At 42.3% G+C, this 18759-nt stretch overlaps 2 protein-coding genes across 5 annotated transcripts in view; both read right to left on the bottom strand.

Moving 5' to 3' along the window:
• Positions 1–4034, bottom strand: part of LOC308315649 (potassium voltage-gated channel subfamily KQT member 2-like) — a gene marked incomplete at its 5' end in the record, with an annotated part of 31251 nt that extends 27217 nt beyond the window's left edge. For all 4 annotated transcript variants that reach the window (XM_080763743.1, XM_080763742.1, XM_080763740.1 and 1 more), the window contains one exon: positions 3739–4034. In XM_080763743.1, the coding sequence (XP_080619869.1) occupies positions 3739–4034 (296 nt within the window). The remainder of the gene's footprint in view (positions 1–3738) is intronic.
• Positions 4035–7349: 3315 nt separating this feature from the next.
• prex1 (phosphatidylinositol-3,4,5-trisphosphate-dependent Rac exchange factor 1) overlaps positions 7350–18759 on the bottom strand; it is a 94575-nt gene continuing 83165 nt past the window's right edge. Inside the window, exons 32-40 of the mRNA XM_080764456.1 lie at positions 17344–17561; positions 16496–16598; positions 13819–13962; positions 12616–12730; positions 11639–11705; positions 10375–10550; positions 9972–10074; positions 9821–9888; positions 7350–9732 (exon numbers count right to left, since the gene is read on the bottom strand). Coding sequence (XP_080620582.1) covers positions 9690–9732; positions 9821–9888; positions 9972–10074; positions 10375–10550; positions 11639–11705; positions 12616–12730; positions 13819–13962; positions 16496–16598; positions 17344–17561 — 1037 coding nt within the window. The 3' untranslated portion in view covers positions 7350–9689. The remainder of the gene's footprint in view (positions 9733–9820; positions 9889–9971; positions 10075–10374; positions 10551–11638; positions 11706–12615; positions 12731–13818; positions 13963–16495; positions 16599–17343; positions 17562–18759) is intronic.

The raw sequence follows: 18759 nt of genomic DNA on the forward strand, positions 1-18759 counted from the left end.
ACCAAACAATTTCTCATTACGCTTTTCACAAAGAAATATATACATAATGTGCTATTTTTGTAACTACAACCAACTTGAAAAGCTGGTTAAAACAGAGCTCCTGGTTAAAACTGAGTTTATGTTAGACCCCTTTCAGCTTGCCTACAAAACCAGGAGAGGCGTGCAAGACGCCTCATCGACCTTACTGAACCTTCTATACAAACATTTAGAAGGCAGTAATACAATACAGCCTCATGTTCTGGCGGACAAACTTATACAATTATTCTGTCTAGATGCATGTCTTGTAGGCTGGATCCTTGACTTTCTTACTAATAGATCACAACAAGTCAATGGAATTTTATCCATCCCACTAACATCTTCTACCGGCTCACCTCAGGGTCGTGTATTGTCTGCCTTTTTGTATATCCTATACACAAATGACTGTGTGAGTCCTCATGCCAACAGATCTATTATTAAGTATGCTGACGACTCCATCATAGTCAGCCTGCTTGATGACGGTGGAAGTTGGTCATGGCCAAGTTCTTGAGGATTTTCTCTCCTGGTGTGGGGATGCCTTTCTCCAATTGAATGTTGCAAAAACCAAGGAGATGTGTGTTGACTTCAGGAGATCCCCTCCCAGTTCCCCAGAGTAGTGTTGTCCATGCTGAGCAAGTTGACCTGGTGACCAACTACAAATATTTGGGCACTATATTTGACAACAAGCTGAAATTTGATGTGAACTGTCAAATGCTGTGTAAAAAAATGTCAACAACGCTTCTTTTGTTTGAGGAAGCTTGCCAATTTTCAGGTTGATAAATCTTTAATGAAACTGTTCTACAGTGCTTTCATTGAGTCAATTATCTCCTTCTCCATAATTTGTTGGTATGGAAACCTGAACCTAAAGGACAAAAACCACCTCAGTAGGATTGGACTCAAAGATAGCCAGAGTAAATTTCAAGTATTCCAAAGACAAGTGCTTAAGAAAGCCAAAACCATTTGTATGGACAACTCTCATCCCCTCAGCTCTGAATACAGGCTGCTCCCTTCTGGCCTTCACCGAAAAGTCCCAGGGGCCACTACTAGTAACAGATATGATACAGGCTGCTCCCTTCTGGCCTTCACCGAAAAGTCCCAGGGGCCACTTCTATATAAATTGTCCTTCGTGCCTGTATCTATCCAGGCCTTAAATTCCGATATGAGGAGGCGGTCGCTTCTTGTATACAACTGTTCTTGCACTGTGATATGAATTCCATGCTACACTGATAACTTGAACTACCATCCTGTTTTTTAAGACACACAATATTACAGGAAGGAAGTGGAAGTGTTTTTTAAGTGTGTGGCCCTTTTGAGGTCCTCAGAGATTATTCCAAAGAGTGTATTCCAAAGAACGTGACATAACTGACCTACTCCACTGCAGCACTGTCGATGTGTATGGGGCATGCCGTCTTCTTGGCCTCCAGATGTTCATGATTTGCACCTTGGTCTTGTTGATCTTGACTGAGAGTGAGGATGCTTTCCTGACCTCATCGTTTAGTTGTTGATCAGGTCCATCCATGTTGTGTCATCAGCAAACTTGATAATTACACTGGAGCTGTGTGTGGCCCCACAGTCGTGTGTGTAAAGTGAGTAGAGGAGACTCGACATGCAGGCAGCCCTGAGGGACTCCTGTGCAGAGGGTCAGTGTCTGACCTGATGTTGCCCATTCTCACAACCTGGTGGTGCATGCCAGGAAGTCCAGTGTCCAGCTGTACATGAGTCTAGTCTCCACACAAGTAGGCCTAGATCTCTGAGCTTTGTCTCAAGTCTGGTAAGATCCATGGTGTTGAATGCCGAACTGTAGTCCACCAGCAAAACCTGCTCTACGCACTTCGGCCACCGAGATGGTCAGTGGAATGGGCTCCACCGGTGGTGCAGACTCAGGCTGGTGGGTGCTGTTACTGAAGTGGCTCTCTATATTGTCTGTAGCCCTTGCCACATGGTCATCATTTCACCACTCTCTATTTGGTCTTCCAGTTTGACCGTGTAAACCAGATTGGCCTCTTCAGTACCGCATGCCGCATGGGTGGTCCCCAGATCCCCAGAGCTGAAGGCACTGTTGTGTGCAGATCTACAGCAGCACAAGCCTCACAGTCAATCCATATTTTATGCCTGGGTTAAATCCCAAATGTCTTTTTTCCAGAGAACTCTGACATTGAGGCGTGCCGAAAATTCTCCTATAGTCCACGTGATCAAAACAGGCTTGTAGTGTAGATTCTGGGTGTTCACACCAGATTCGAACTTCCCTCTGATTGACCAACTCTCGTGTTAATCTTTGCCGGTATAGGCAGAGAGTCGTTAAATGGAGCTGGTGATCTGATTTGCCAAAGGTGGTCGGAGCAGGGGCTTACAGGCTTCTGGGAAGGTGGTGTTGTAACAGTGATCGAACACACTCCCACCTCTCGTGTTGCATGTGATGTGTTGATCCAATTTGGTGAGAACTTTAAGGTTATAGCCTTGATGTATTCCAAATGTGGACAGCAGAGGCCGGCAGCCTATGGTGTGTACACCAGGAGTTGTTAATCATAACACACAGCTCTTCCCCGTGTCCCTTTTCACAGAATATTTGCCTATTATGATATTCCCTGCATAGGGAGAGCCAAACTGATTTTATGAGTGCACTTTATCTTTTGGGTAAAGAACACATCGTTTGGGATATATGGGTGTGGTATTGTCATCATATAACAATATACCAATAAAATATGTCTCCTGTTAGGCTACATCACCACCATACCTGGATATGTTCTTAGATTGGTGTGGGATATCAACCCCAAATGGACTCTTACGGTTGCATTTGGTTCCATGTACACTAACAGTTGCAGACCTGTAAGGGTCCATTTGGAAGCTGCTCAAGGAACCCAACGGGTCCCTGCACCTCACTTTGAGAACCACTGGATTAGATCACTGTCCAGGTCACACCAGGTGAATGCACTGTCTAGTGGTTCACAATATGGGGTCCGGAGACCCTCAAGGGTCCTTAGTGAGGGTATAGGGGGTCCCCAAATGATTCATAGTTAATCCTCACTTTATGCATATACAAGAATGGTTATCCGAGTTTCACTGTTATATACAGTAGGTTACATTAGACAGTAAAGGAATGTTGGCTCAAATAACCATGCAGCGTGATGTCTAACAATACAACATTTTCTTAAATTGGAGACCTATGAATACAAATCTTATCGAAATGGAGGTCCGTAGCCAAATGCAAGTCTAATTGGAAGTCTTTGAAATGTAAAAGACAATGAAAGGAACAGTGAGTGTTTTACTGTAGACAGAGTATAGTGAACGGAGCTGACCACACAAGTGGTGCTGAAATCAGATCGCATACAATTGCCGCAACATGATGGCAAGCCCGATCAAAACTACCGTCAATGGAAATCACATGCTCATGGGCCTTCTTTATAAGACCGTCCTGGCTTGTGTAGAATTTATAACTTATTGATGTAAAATAATTATAAAATTGACTGACGTATCCGCAGCTATGCAAAAGCACGGCTACTGCATCGTCATGTTGTGAACTATACAGATCACATTTGATGTGACTGTATGAGAAATCAATCTAGCCTATACGTTATTCCTTATGCCATGTCTTGGGGAAGAAAAACTAAACAAAAACATAAGCTAAAATACCCCCCAAACTCCGGAACCAAATCCAGCCATGGGCATGGCCATGAATGAAAGTCAGGACGGCAGTCAGAATAAACATGCAGGGTTCTTTCTTACACATAAGCGTGGTAGATGAACGCCCATCCCCGCGGTCTCTCCAGCGCATTGTAGAGGAAATTCTGTAGTTTGCGATAACTGGCGTTTGTCTTGGTCGGTCTCCGCCTCCCGCTTCTGGTCCTGAGGATGCCCCTCTGCCTGGGGCTGTCTTCCGAACCGGCGGCGATCAGCAGCGTCCCGTCCTTGCTCGATTCGGGGGCCGCAGGGTCCAAACCCAAACCGACGAACCCGACTTTGTGCTTCTTCTCATCGGCTTGAGTTGGGTAAACCCCGCCGTTGAGAGGTTTCTGCACCATTCTAAAGGATTCGGGTCCACCCTGCCGGGGAGCTGATCCTGTCCTGGCCGCGAGGATGCATCACCGGTATAAAGCTATAGCTATGGGTACGTGTGTGTCTGTGGTTTGTGAGCACGTGCGTGCGCGCGCGCGTGCTGGTGAATGCAGTCGGAACCGGTCCCTTTCGAGAACCGACTGCAAGATCCAAGCTGGAAAAACTGCAATGTAGAAGCTTTATAGCCAGGGAGGGTGCGAGTGAAAATCCGATAGTGTTACTCTGGGAGTGTACAAATAATGCAAACAAACATTCTAGAGTTAAATTAACACTAGGGGATTTTAATGGCTGGGATGATCAGTTCAATTTAAACAAAGGGGTCTGCAGTCTGCACTCACTTCAAGCAAATGACTTGCTGGATTGTTCAGTGATATTGATAGCCTGCAGTAGATTATGGTCATTAGGGACCGTCATTGAGGCAAATCTAATCCGTCTTGCTTTCAAAAGTCAGTTCCTATAAACTGCCAGCCTCTATTCTCCACCTGGCTGAGAGAATACAAATGGTCAGTTGAGTAGGCTACATTTATTCATTTGCAACTCAGAGTGCATGGTTGGTTTAATTTGTAGGCTGCAGCATAGTTGGGTCGTTTACGGCAGTTCCGTGACCGAGGAGATCAAATAAGGTCTCAATGGATTTGTCATCGAATTATTAAACAAATTGAGCCCCCATGTAGGCTAAATCGCAAAAATGCGGGGAAATTTATGAGAGCCCCAAATCCATATGGCCACCATCAAAAACCTGTTAAGGCTAAATTACCTAAAATGTATTCTGCTTTCAGTAGCCTACTGTAGCATGCATGCGACATGTCAAACTATAGTTTTCATGATTCTGAATCCATTCCAAGCATTCGTTTTGCACAAAAAACACTCAACAAAAAACACACAACAGCTGCACTTTCCCTTAATGTGCCGGCTATGGCTGTTTTTAGCCCAAGGAGTGTTTTTTGTGCAAAACTAATGCTTGGAATGGATTCAGAACTGCCATAAAACGACCCAACTGGATGTGCCGATGAGACATTTTGGCCGACGAGATCCGATATAATAGATTGCTGTTATGGCCGATAACCGATGTCGATATGATCTCATTCTGTAGGCTATAAAAGAATAATAATTTTGTCCATTCTGAAAAATACATGTAACAGGGTGTCTGCATGCACTGCAAGCTTAGGCAAGTCAGATTTAACTTTAATAGGCCTACCATATAATATTGTGAGCTTGTAGATCTGTTCAAGCTGTTACTTTGGGCTTGTTTATCTGTAAAGACAAACCGATTAATCGGAACGATTAATTAATCGGTCTGATTGATTAATCGAACCGATGCCGATTAATCTAAAAACAACTAAACGGCCGATACTGATGTGTTTGTGATTAATCTCCCATCACTAATACACAGTTTACACATTCAGTTAAATCAACACTGAGAATTTTACTGCAAAAGGAAGGCTGGCATTTTCTGATGCATGTGACATGTTCATACAATATTCATCTGCCTCCCTCTCTTCAGTCAGGATAATGGATGTTCTTATGTTGTAGCAGCATAGCCATGTCTTTACCACAGCCTCTCTCTGAATGTTGTTCAGCATGTAAGGAAGACTGAAATGGAAGAGCTAAAATGTTTTCTCAGTGGTTCAACTGAAGATCAATTGCATCCTAATTGCAAAATAGTAACCTAGTAACTCGCATATTGAAGCTTAAAGCTTAGGCTACGCAACAATCATTATCAGTGGTATAGTTAGTAATTCTAAACGTGTACATAAAAAGTCACTGAGGAATGAGGAATATGGATCTCATCTCATACAATCAACCAAAGCTAGTACAGTCAAGAAAACATGCACACTATGAAATCCTGAGTCTATACAAATCAGTGGTGTAAAGTAACTAATTACATTTACTCAAGTAATGTACTTAAAGGACCACTTCACTACTTTTCACTTATCTCTTCATATAATCCACTGACGGGTTTCTGAACTGCCCACAGCCCTCCTATGAGACACAGATGGAGTAGAAAATAATTGCGGTATTTTATCATGATCATTAGTGAGGACCAATTATAGGAAGAGAAGTTGAAAAGTGGTGAAGTGGTTCTTTAAGTACAATTTTGTTCACAGGTATTTTTACTTGCAGTATTTCCAATTTTCAATACTTTTACTTTATAGTCCACTACATCTCAGAGACAAATATTGTACTTCTACTCCACTACAAATTTGAAAACTTTAGTTATAGTTGCTTTCTAGATTTTAATTATCTATCTATAAATGCACCACGTCTCTGTGTGTACATAATAATGTACATAATCCATGCACGTAACTCGAGAACTGTTCGCCCCACCAACTTCAAATTCGACACACGCGTTCCAGTGCCCGGACTTGAGTCGGTGAGATACACCGTTGTCCAGAACCAGCACAAAAGCCTCTGCCCGGGCTCTGGACAGGGCCCAAGTTAGCCATTTCACCTTTAGCAAAGCCCCACTCTCTCCCACTTAAGACATTCCCACTTGGACACTTTCCAGCCATAGGGTCATTCATTCCAATGTAAATATCATGGATTTTACACATTAAATACTGGTTCATTTTTGGAAACAGACCTTCAAAATCTCTTCCAAATCAGTCAACAAGGCCTGCCATATGCACTGGAAAAATATGTGTGTGACATTTCTTTTTTAAAACAATGTTTTATCATATAGGGAAACTATTGGTGGACCCATGTTATGCTTAGCTGTGATTGGACCATAGCAGTTTGAGCTCTGACATCACAATTATGTTCTGTCTCTGACATCTGCATGCTCCATATTTAGGAATGCCTGACAAATAACTCCATATATGGACATAGAAGGGACACAGACATTACCAACTTGCATCATTCCAAGTAGGCCAGTGCCTAATGGGCACCACTTTAGTTATTACCAGTAAGACGCGCAAACGCGGGAAGCGAACGCAGCTCGTACATATTTGGGTTTTGGACGTATAGCTGCTTTGGGGACTCCTTATATGGTTATGGCTGAGTCATGGTGACACAAATCACTCCATCGCTCCATATATGGGCACAAAAGCGGGACAGACAGACAGACAGACAGACAGACACACAGACAGACATGATCTGCTAGGTCTCATAGTAAGTGCTCACTGCGTTCGCAACAAAACACTAACCACTTCAGCAAAATATATATACTGTAATATATATGGCCAATATGCTGTGTACAACAGGGTCTGGTGTGTGGAGTAGGCTTGGCCTGCGTATTGTAGGTCATGTTACAGCACTTAATGTCAGACAAAAATCCTTACTTACTGTTACTGTGAATATTTTATTTACTACCTGTTAAGGTTCAATTTAAAAGCATGATTTTAGAAAGATATTTAAAAAAAGAAAATTCTTTGTACAGTTATTTTCACGCGACATAAAATTACAACTAAAGTATGTACAACAACGAGACAATACAATAATGCAAATAAACGAATAATCAGTCACATACAGTATTTGCTTTCCAGGTACACATTCTGAAACAAGGACTTGACTTAAAACATAAAATTGTAAGAATCAATTAAGACCAAGTTAAGCATAATAATGCATTCTGGTTTAAGGGACATGGCTAATATTAAGACCATTTTCTATTCATATAAAAGTGCACAAGCTAATTTGCTGATTTATAAGATGTCAATGTGAAATATCAAAATAATAGTTATATTCACCAGTGTACAGTGTAGCAGCCGTGGTCAGAGCGCTATAGTGAATTTGTTTATCTGGGACCTGTCAAAATCTTTTAAATAAATAAAAAAGGGCTGAATGACCTGTTTAGAGAAAGCAATATTTCAGCACAGATTCAATCTATATGCAAAGGCATTTTAACAGGCAAAAAACATAAAACAATATCGTCAGTGAGGTTAGGCTTGTCCAAGAGAAACAGCTTCTCTTTGAATGTACAATCATCAATGCAAAACAACTTGAAATGTTTTACTACGTATATTATGTCCAAAAAAATAAACCAATTTGACAGCATTGCTCTTTTCCAACAAGGCATATACACCATATCCTATTTTTCCCTAGTAACATAAGTTACTGTTCTGTATATACGAGAAAATAAACACGTCAGTCAAAATAATAATCTTCAAATGATCCCTTTCTTTATAATCATCCAGTCCTTTTCGCTTAGGCATAGTCCTTTTGCTAACCCCGACGCTTGATTGGATGAGTCATTGTGCTTATTTTGCCTAAAATACTACCATGCCAGGACAGCTCAAGATTTTAAATCAACTGTGAGCACAGCAAAGCGTCAAGTCATCACCACGTCTGAGTCACCATAAGGCATTCCTTCAACTAGCACAATTAACAAATATATTAATAATTTAACAATGATTCATGACTTGCATATTAACAAACAAACACTCTATAGTTAGCTATAGCTTGATTTCCCCTGATTATGATATGCTAGCTTCCTCGTCTCTCCCTAGCACTCCCTGATGCTTATCACTTAAGGGTGATTCATGCCTAGTTGTGCGCCGGCGTCATGCACCGAAAATAGCCAATCTACAAGACTACGACGCGTCACAGTGTGGCGCATTGTGAGCTTGTAGATGTGGTATTTCCGGCGCGGTCCGCAACACGGCGTGCAACAAAGTATAAATCAGTCATTACTGATAGAATGAATCTTCATAGACATAAATAAAACAAACACGTAAGCACGTAAGCAGGTAAGTCATGGCATACATTGGCCCATTAAATACTGTTCTGTACGTAAGCTGGAATGGTTTTTTAAATTCTTTAATACTTGATAGAAGTGAGGAATAAAAATGCTCCTGCATAAATAACTATCCTTCTTATAGTGCAGCAATACAGTACTCAAACTAAACCTACAGTAATTGCACATTTACCGCATGCAATGGGCCGCCCGTGAGCGCCCATACCATCAATCTGTTCCATCCATCCCTGAATCCCCTACTTGCATTTACCTTCCCGCTATTGATGATATGATTCAATCAACATTTTTCTTCTACCTTGGTTAACCTGGCATTCAATCCTGGTCTCCTGGACCACCCATTTGAAGCCTCAGTTCTCTGGACTTGCAGTTCGAGGCATAAATGCATATTTGCTTTTAGAACAAGTAGTCAGCTACAGGTAGTTAAGTTAATCTAGTTAATAAAAGCTTCTTTATTAAGCCCCGTCCTCAAAACTGGCGCCTACTTTCCACATACGTTATCAAGATGTGGATGTTTAATGGATGTCCTCGATAAGTGACCCGTCATTGATTGGTTATCGAGTCATAAATATCAGTTTTAGTTTGTCCAGACACATTTTCTTATCGGACATCGGTTGGTTGGTTGGTTGGTTTTATAGTCATGCTGATATAGTGGCGGCATCATAGCTATTCGATGCATAGAAAACTCTGGTGCTGCCATGTTGAAATGTGTGTGTGTGTGTGTGTGTGTGTGTGTGTTTGGGGGGGTGGCTTTGCCAATGTGAACCTTGCCAAAGTTGCCACTGTCGTCTCTTTGAGGGTGCACGGCGAGTCTTCCTCCCCTCATGCCATCTTCCTCTCGACCGTCACCCGTGACATTCAAGTAAATGAGGCGTGTGTTGATAAATGCTTTAAAAATGCACCGTTGAGTAAGACTGGAGCGACCCCTCCTTTAGAGATCTCCATCAGAAGGTGGTAGGCAAAGCTTGAACAGCCTGCAGGACGAGAAAATGCAATGTGAGATGGTACTAGTACTACTTAGCTACTCATTATTTAGTACCAGAAGGTGGTTGTGTATGCTACCTTGGGGCTGAGGCAGGCATCTGTTCCATCACCTTGAGATTTTTTGCAGAGAGCTCCACTCTTGTCCCCTAGGAGATAATTTGTTACAATTACCAATTTAAAATCTCCAAATTAAGTGTATTATTATTATTATTAAGTACACAGGTGTAACCTGTTTGCGCATGATATCCATGGTCTGCATGATGCATCGGGGTATTAGGCCATGGTTCCTGGCCAGAATCATAGCCTGTTCCAGTGTTACACTTAAGGTACATCTGTAAAAGAACAAAGGGCAAAAGTCAATGTGTGCACACAGCTACAGTATGTCAAGAGATAATCTATTAGGATGCTAAATAGCTCAGTGTCATATGAACATGATGAAATAGAAGGCTAATTAAACACAGATGTTATCAATTATAATACAGGAATATAATGCTACCTTAAATAATATCATTGGGAATACCTGCGTTGAGCCTACAAATTTCACGTCAAAATGGCTATTGTGGAAAAAGGTCAATATGTAAGCCTTTATTTGAGCACATGGTCCAGGAGTTACAATACACAAGAAGGCTGACCTGTGCATGCCGGTGCCACACATGCTGATGTGGCAGGCTCCCAAGCGGTTGCACAGCTCCGAGGACACACACAGCACGCTGACCCCCGACGGGTGGCCTTGGGCGCTGGGACGCACGTTCACGTATGACTGCATCAGTCGACACAGGTCGTCCAGGGTGTTGAGGGGACGCAGTAGCTACGAGGCAGACAACGGGGTGGAAGGTCTGAGTACTGTAGTCGTACAGTATAGGCTTTGTTCAGGCTGCAGGCAAATCCCATTTGTTCCTCAAAGCAAGTCGCATGACAGTGTCGCCCGCCAGAAATGGCTGATCTACGAGTTCATAATGAGTTTCGTTGTAACATGTGAGCTCATAGATCAGCGAGCGGCCTCTCTGCGACGTGGTAGATTAATTATAAATTACAAATCTCACTTGCAAAAATCTGTCTTGATGTGTCTTTCTTGCTTTTCAGACTTGATAAATCCAATCTGGATCCGGATTTGGGCTGCCAGTCTGACCATAGCCATAGGGCGGTAGCAAAAGAACATGGCCAAGAATAACTCAAGGGGGATTAAGTTTGAATTCTGTGACTAGATTAGATGTCTTCATCTTCCACATGGGAAATTTGTTTTGCTCAGGTCAATGTGATCTATGATTCTTCAAATTTTAAACTGTTATTTTTCTAGTTCTATTCTATTTATACTACAGTTGTTCAATCAATTTCCAATAGTCAGTTTGAGGCACTCAAATTCTACATTTGTAAAGTTTAGATGGAATCCATTAGTTTCATGTTTCATTAAATTATTATGGAATCGTCAGGGTTAGTTGTGGTTAATGAGGGAATGTGGATGAGCTACAGTAGCAGGGCTATTCCAGTGGAATACCAAGATAGCAGTTCATCTTACTTTGGCAATGCTTGGGTGGAGGTCTCTAACTTCAAGGCCCAGTATCTGCGCTTGCATTAATATTCAGTCAAACAATCATGCATTATGTGGGCTTCCATTACATTATGTACAGTATAATGTCACATTACACACACATATCGAAACCTTGTACTGCATCTTCATATTTCTACTATTTATGTTCTTTTATTTTGTCAATTAATACTACTACTACGATTAATGTAGAATCGCTATTTTCATTATTTTAGGAACAAATCCAGTAATGTAACCAAGTGATAGTGGCAGAATCCATTATAAACCATTTGTAATAATGAGGAAAAAATAAAACTATTTCAATTATTTATTACAAAACAGAATATAACATATTGTGTATGTGTATTTACCTGGTCAATCTTCATAGCTGTTGTGTTGGAATCTGTGGGGAGGTTGGACTTCTCCAAGTAGAAAGCCCTTTGGGGCAGAAAAGGCAGTTGTACTTACAGTCTTTTTTACAACTCCTTGGCTTGGCTGAGAGAATCTGTCTCCTCTGAGTCACTGTGCGTGAGAGCTGAGTCATGTAGTGTGTATTGGAGAGTACACAGCGCATTTCTGCTACACCACGGCCCTTTTAGCTAATTAACTCGCTAATCCATCATTAGCATAAGAGCTGACTGTGACTTTCTCCTAGCTTCAAGTATTGCTTTTTAAGGTTTTTCAATGCGCGAGCCACTTATCACCTAATTAAAAGCGGTTGCTTGAAACAACAACAAAACTTGAATCATTGTTGTCTACTAGTATTTTGACAGGGCCCAATAACGCGGCGGCTTCCATCTGGATCTCGGCAATTGCATTAGTCATCTATGATGTCAGTACTATGATATCAATCATCCATGATGTCATTCACCCTCCCACTCAGCTATGAGGTGGCCGCAGTTGAGTGTGTAGAGGTCTAGGGGTTCACCTCCGATCCCACCCAGTTGAGTGTGTAGAGGTTTAGGGGTTCACCTCCGAGCCCACCCAGTTGAGTGTGTAGAGGTCTAGGGGTTCACCTCCGAGCCCACCCAGTTGAGTGTGTAGAGGTTTAGGCGGGGTTCACCTCCGAGCCCACCCATGTCTATGAGTCCCTGAGCAAGACAGTAGACCCCTAAACTAAAAGTGTCACCATGGCCATCTGAGCATCCATCAGTTGGGTGAAGCTAATGAACACATCTATGAGTTCAGTATTATGCTCATAAGATAAATTATAAAAATGTATATATATATAGTCACAACATCTGTAATCGATGGTCTAGGACTCTCCAAAATACAATTCTGGCATGTGTCAGGCTGTAGTAGTCTATAGGCTACAGTACATGATACAGTGCAGTGATGTGTAGTTTACCTGAGTCTACGGTAATAGGCTTTGACTCTCTCTAGTGACACAGCATTGGTACGCTGCTGGAACTCCTCCATGTCAATGTAGTTCTGCTGGGACACGCCTTCCGCACGCTCCAGACCTGAGAAACATTTATGTACATGTTTAGTTTAAGAGAGTCTGGCACATGCTAATGCCTCACTTAAAGACGTAACGCTGTCGCTAACAACACAACAAGGGGCAGCAGTGGCTCAGGAGCAGCCGCTTGGAAACCGGAAGGTTCCCAGTTCGATCCTGGGTTCCCCCAGTCGACAGCGTCGAAGTGTCCTTAAGCAAGACACTGAACCCCTAATTGCTCCCAAGTCTAGATGAACATTTTGGTGCCTTGCATGGTTTCCTCTGCCATTGTTATGTGAGTGAATGTAATGTACAATCATTGTCTACAATGCATTCTTAGTTCTAATATCAGTGTTTTTCAGCAAGCAGCACCGTTGCGCAACGGTTTATAAATTAAGCTTGAGGGTTCATTTATCAAATAACAAAATCTAACTATTTTCAACTGGAAACCGTTAGTAAGTTATAGTAACACACACCACAAATGCACACTCTTCAAGATACCCAAACTGCAGTCCATGGAAAGTGCCAGTAGGTGGCACTACATATCTATTTATCCTATTTTCTAGAACTCCTTATAGCCATTTTTGTTGCACCAACACTCACTGAAGCACCTACAGTGTCTGTCTGTATGGACAAAACTAGTGTTCCCATAGCAGATGGTCCAATATGAAAGATGAATGTTTGCCATCAGTTAGGAATGATGCATGTAATGATCCAGTCATACAGGCTGAACACGGGTCAAAGGAAAACAACCAGGAGATGTAGGTCAAAGATCACTTTAGGCCTGACATCGAAATAAAAACAAAGTCTTCTGAAAGAATATATATTCAAAGATGTGTGCCGCATTTTCACAATTTTTCAAAAATAGCAGACCTACAAGCTCATAGCGCGCCACCGAGTGGCGCGCTACGAGCTTGTAGGTCTGCTATTTTTGAAAAATATTGTGTTCATTTTGTATGCTATGTGATGAATTGAAAACATAGGACAACAATGGAAACGAGTCCCCGGGACTTTTTTGTGTCATCCTTTTAGTTTTAAACTGTGCCACATGCCGTTTACAGTCCTGACTGATAAAGTATTCAATCAATGAATCAATGAGCAAGGCTCACTCACCCCTGCTGAAGAGCACAGTATGCAGCTTGAGGCTGCCTCCGTTCTGCAGTCGACTGGGCAGCTCACTGAAGTGACAGCTGTCCATGTACATGGTGACCTGCAGCGCCTGTCTGCTGCCCTCCACCTGGTAGCACACCGGTGTGTCTGACACACACACACACACACACACACACACACACACACACACACACACACACACACACACACACACACACACACACACACACACACACACACACACACACACACACACACACACACACACACACACACACACACACACACACACACACACACACACACACAACTTTGTTATCGAGTATGATTCAATAGGTCACAATTATAGGTTTTTACACTTCATTATATAAATATATGTAGAAACAATACAACTAGTACTTCCCTAGACTCCTTCAAAACCGCTCTCAAAGAGCATTACGGGCGGCTGCAATTCGAAACTGGCCTTGAAGTCCCCCCCCCTTTTTTCCTATACTGTACGTTTTCCCTTTTTCCCTGTATATGATGATTTATTTTTTTTGCATAGAAGTGTATATTTGTGTATGTCTTTAAATGTTTTGATGAATTGAAAATGTAAACTTTTGTAAACAAGTCTTAGTGCTTTTTCTGGTTTTATCCTCTTAGCATATTTTGTATGGACCTATACTTTCCTTGAACTGTACCCATTCTGCAAACTGTTAATAAAACTTTCAATCAGTCAATCAATACCTTGAACTGCATTATAACTTTTTATTCCTTAACTTCAATTACCTACTATTATATTTTGTAGTATACCGTCTATGTTGGACATTACCGCGTGACACCAGTCGGGTGGAGTCTGGTGGCAGTTTAAAGGAAATTAAAGTCCCAGATTAATTTCCTTCCCGCCTGCCCCACTATTACAGAGATGAGTTGACAAAGGGACCGTCATCATCCAGATAACTGACTAAGGAGGGCGTCAACCATGATGACATTGCCTCAGGCCTCATTCACACGTACCAAACACCAATCAAGCAAATGTTTGGTCGTTTTTTAGTTTTTTTGGGCCACCACAATGCTTTTCCAATGGGAGTCACATGGTTTGATCAAACATTTGTGTTTGATTGCTGATTGCTGGTGGTGTCAAACCATGTGACTCCCATTGGAAAAGCATTGTGGTGGCCCAAAAAAACAACCAAACATTTCCTTGATTGGTGTTTGATACATGTGAATGAGGCCTCTCTCTTCTCTCTCATTAGCAGGCAACAGTGCAGCACTCTCTCTCTCTCTGTTTCTGGCACAACAGCGCCCCTACTGGTGCTCATTAACGTCACATGGACACATAGGCGAACACACGGACACATAGGTGAACAACACATAGGTGAACACGGACATTTCTGTTCCTTGGAGTGGTTGCACCACTCCAAGGAACAGAAATGTAAGAAAAGAAAGTCGTAGTAGAATGACACTGAAGATTTCTACTAGCTGGGGCACCACTGAGTCAGATCTAGAGTATGAACGATCATTTGTTGCACACATGCCATAACTGGTAAAAAAAAATAAACAAGTGAAAGTGAATATGTGCCTGTGAATTCAAGTGGTGGTGGATATTATTCTTGTTCTTGCTTGCCTGAGTGAGTGCACAGTATTGTATGTACAGTATGAGTAAGTGTGTCTATAGTTGCCTGCTAGTGTTTATGTGACTACTGTACGTGTGGTGTGTGCTCTGCTAGTGTCAATACGCACTTCTGTTGAGTGACATTCTCTAAGCTGGCAAAGAGAACAGGAAGTGCATCTTGTGCATTTGCTTTAAAGAAGAATCAATGCTGCTGGCTATTTGGAAGTAGCTGAAAGAAAGAATAAGGATGGAGGATTCCGTGGTCCTTTATATCAGCTGGTTTGGCCCCGTTTTAGCCAAGGTCAAAGACGGAAATAGCCAGGTGATGAGGCCCTCGTACCCATTGTCATGAAAACTAGGTAGGAAGCCAAGGGCAATGAGTCGTACGAGATGATTTATGGAGCCGGTATAACGTCGCTTATTGTTTTCATTTGAAAACATGGAAAATCCAATTTATAAAATGACCGATAGAACTTCAACACCTACAGTAGCATGCGTCACATAATTGAACGGTTATTTAATGCTGCATTGCCAGCATTGGCTTAGAGCACAGATTTTCAATGTGGTGGCTACAGACTGTAGTACTGTATATTATCAGTGTCGGGCAGAAACCTTGCATGTCAAACCATGGACCAGGATATGATAGAAAAACAGAACATATGTTCCAATTTAGTTTCTCTTTTTGAATAGTTCTCATTGGTTAAATGTTTATAAAACCCACAGACTGAGTTAACCATTTATTGTGAACTTGTAGTTCTGCTATTTTTGTTACTTCTTTGTGGAATTCTTGTATGACAAAGCAGGGCTTTTAGTTTACAAAAAAACAAACAAACAAGTTTGAATGGGACTCTAACAATGTTATATATATATGTATATATTATATTATAGAGGGACAGACAGTAGGTTGACAGGAAACGGGGGAGAGAGATGGGCGAGTGACATGCAGTACAGTAAAGGCCGTCGGGATCGGTAGTCGAACCCGCGGCACACTGCCAGACTCAGGCTGCCGGCCAAGGTGCCTGGACCGCTGAGCCACGACCCAGGTCTACCAGGTTACAATGTTAATGAGTTACTTTAGTCCCTTACTTGCGACTAGATATTCATTCACTAGTGGTCTGAAGAACACTGAGATTTTATCCAGATCCAACAGAGCTGCTTTAGTGTCCTCCAGCATGGTCCTTTCTTCCTTCTGCGAGGCGAGGCGAGGCGAGAAGAGAAGAGCAGAGAAGAGAAAGAGAAGGTGTTAATTTAACCCATTAAGACCTGAGTCCGATTCCAAAAATGTCTTCTAAATCTAACAGTTGTCTGAAAAACATACCGGTATACTAAACTGTCTTTGTCAGTGGTTCTCAAACCTTTCCATGTCAAGATGTCAAAATGATATGCGTTTGGCCACCGGCCTCCATCTCAACATATTTTGTTCCAGGGACCCCCAGAAGCAAACATTTGAGTTAAATGATCATTGACTGTAAGCGTATCTTCTTTTAACCATTATGAACCATCCCTATTCTGGTCATGTTAACACAAGTGTTATAAGCAGGTTTCTTTATAATGCATTATGCTGCATTCACATGGGATCAGGCAAGCGGTAGGCGGCAAACCGGAGGTCATTTTAGTGGACGGGAGCAGGACGGTAAACGGAACAGGACGGCACGGCAGCCAGAACCGGCGACGGTAACGGCAGACGGCATCAATGTTAAAATATTTAATCTTTTTACTGTTCCGTGCGGTCCAGCAGGTTTTGCCGTTTTCCGTCTACCGCTTGCCTGATAGATTCCATGTGAATGCAGCACTATACAGACATGGGCTTCTTAGAAAGTGTCATGCCTAATTTATGCTCCATAAATCCGTCACAGACCGAAAATATTTTCGCTCTGCAACACCGTCGTGGGACGAATTATTAATCAGGCTGTAGCCAGATGTGTGTCCCTCACCACGTGCAGTGACAACGTGGTCTGGAAGTGCAGCAGCACCCCGATGACGGAGATCTGCTCCAGCCACTTGCGGCTGGTCTCCTTGCCGTCCTCCTGGTACTCGCCGGCGTTGTTGAAGCGCCCGCGCAGCGCCGTCAGCAGCTGCTCGGCCAGCGTGCACAGGGCGCCCGTCGCCGCCTGGCAGAAGATCACATCTCGCCGCAACTGGAGAGACGTGTCTGTGTGTGTGTGGGGGGGGGGGGGGGGGGAGAGATGGACAGGGGATGATGGATGGAGGAGAAAACGGAAAGGAAGGAGGGTTTGAAAGAGGGATGGGGTGTGGCTCATGTACGGCTAAGCCTGCTACTATCAATTATTTTTGGATTAATTGAATCATTGAGAAGTGTGTTTTGTCGGATGGATAAAAAAGTTATATAATATATATATATACACACATACACACAGAGTATATCTACAGTATTATATTTTTAAATATTTCCATTGGCTGTTGCAAATGACAGACTGTAAATCAGGCTCCTCATTTCTCATCTCGCCTGCATCCAATTGTCAGCCTGTCTATCAATCTACTCTTCATCACCTGAGCGTAATTTCATGATATACCCTGTACATCTAACTGTAACTACCACCATATCGTCACAGTCGGGTGGAAACTTTGTACAGTACTGCATTTTACTGCATAACTCATCGCAATGCATTGTGAGCTTGTAGATCTGCTATTTTTATTGATGAAGTAGGCCTTAGTAGGGCATTAATTTACGAAGAAACCCCATAAAAGGTTTAAGTATGGAGATACAAGGTTATGCCCAATGGCAACGACATGCTCCTCTGCACATGTTGAAGTGTTTCCTGCACGGTTCCTTGTGTTGTATCCAGTAAAACCCTAAGTGGTGATTAACTCTGACAGAATAAAACCTGACCCGTAAGGGATTTTACTGTGTGCACGCACACTCAACCACACGAACACTGCAGTGTTAATCAACTAGTGTGCCTATTCTGGGGGCGAACCTTTGACGGAAATAGCTGATCAACAACCTCACAACAAGCTTGTGAGTTTGTAGATCAGCTATTATTTGACAAAGAGAAGAGACCTAGTGTAGTATAGAGCCCTGGGGCTGGGGGTCACCGGTTAGCTAATTATATCTATAGGGTTTAAGTAGTTAATCAACCATGCCCCTATAGACATAAGTATATAGGGGCATGGTTGATTAACTACTTGATTAACTACTATCCCATCCAATGCATGGCTTTCCAGAATTAACTCATATTAACTCATAAAGTCTATGGACTTTTAATGTTAAATTGAATTGAATGATAGTGAATACGACATTCTAGCAGAGTGACATACAAACATCATTCAGAGTGACGCATCATTCAGGCAGAGTGACACACAGACACACCACTCAAACAAAGTGGTGT

This window comes from Protomyctophum bolini (assembly GCF_963924005.1).
Source record: "Protomyctophum bolini genome assembly, chromosome: 5".
Lineage (NCBI taxonomy): Eukaryota > Metazoa > Chordata > Actinopteri > Myctophiformes > Myctophidae > Protomyctophum > Protomyctophum bolini.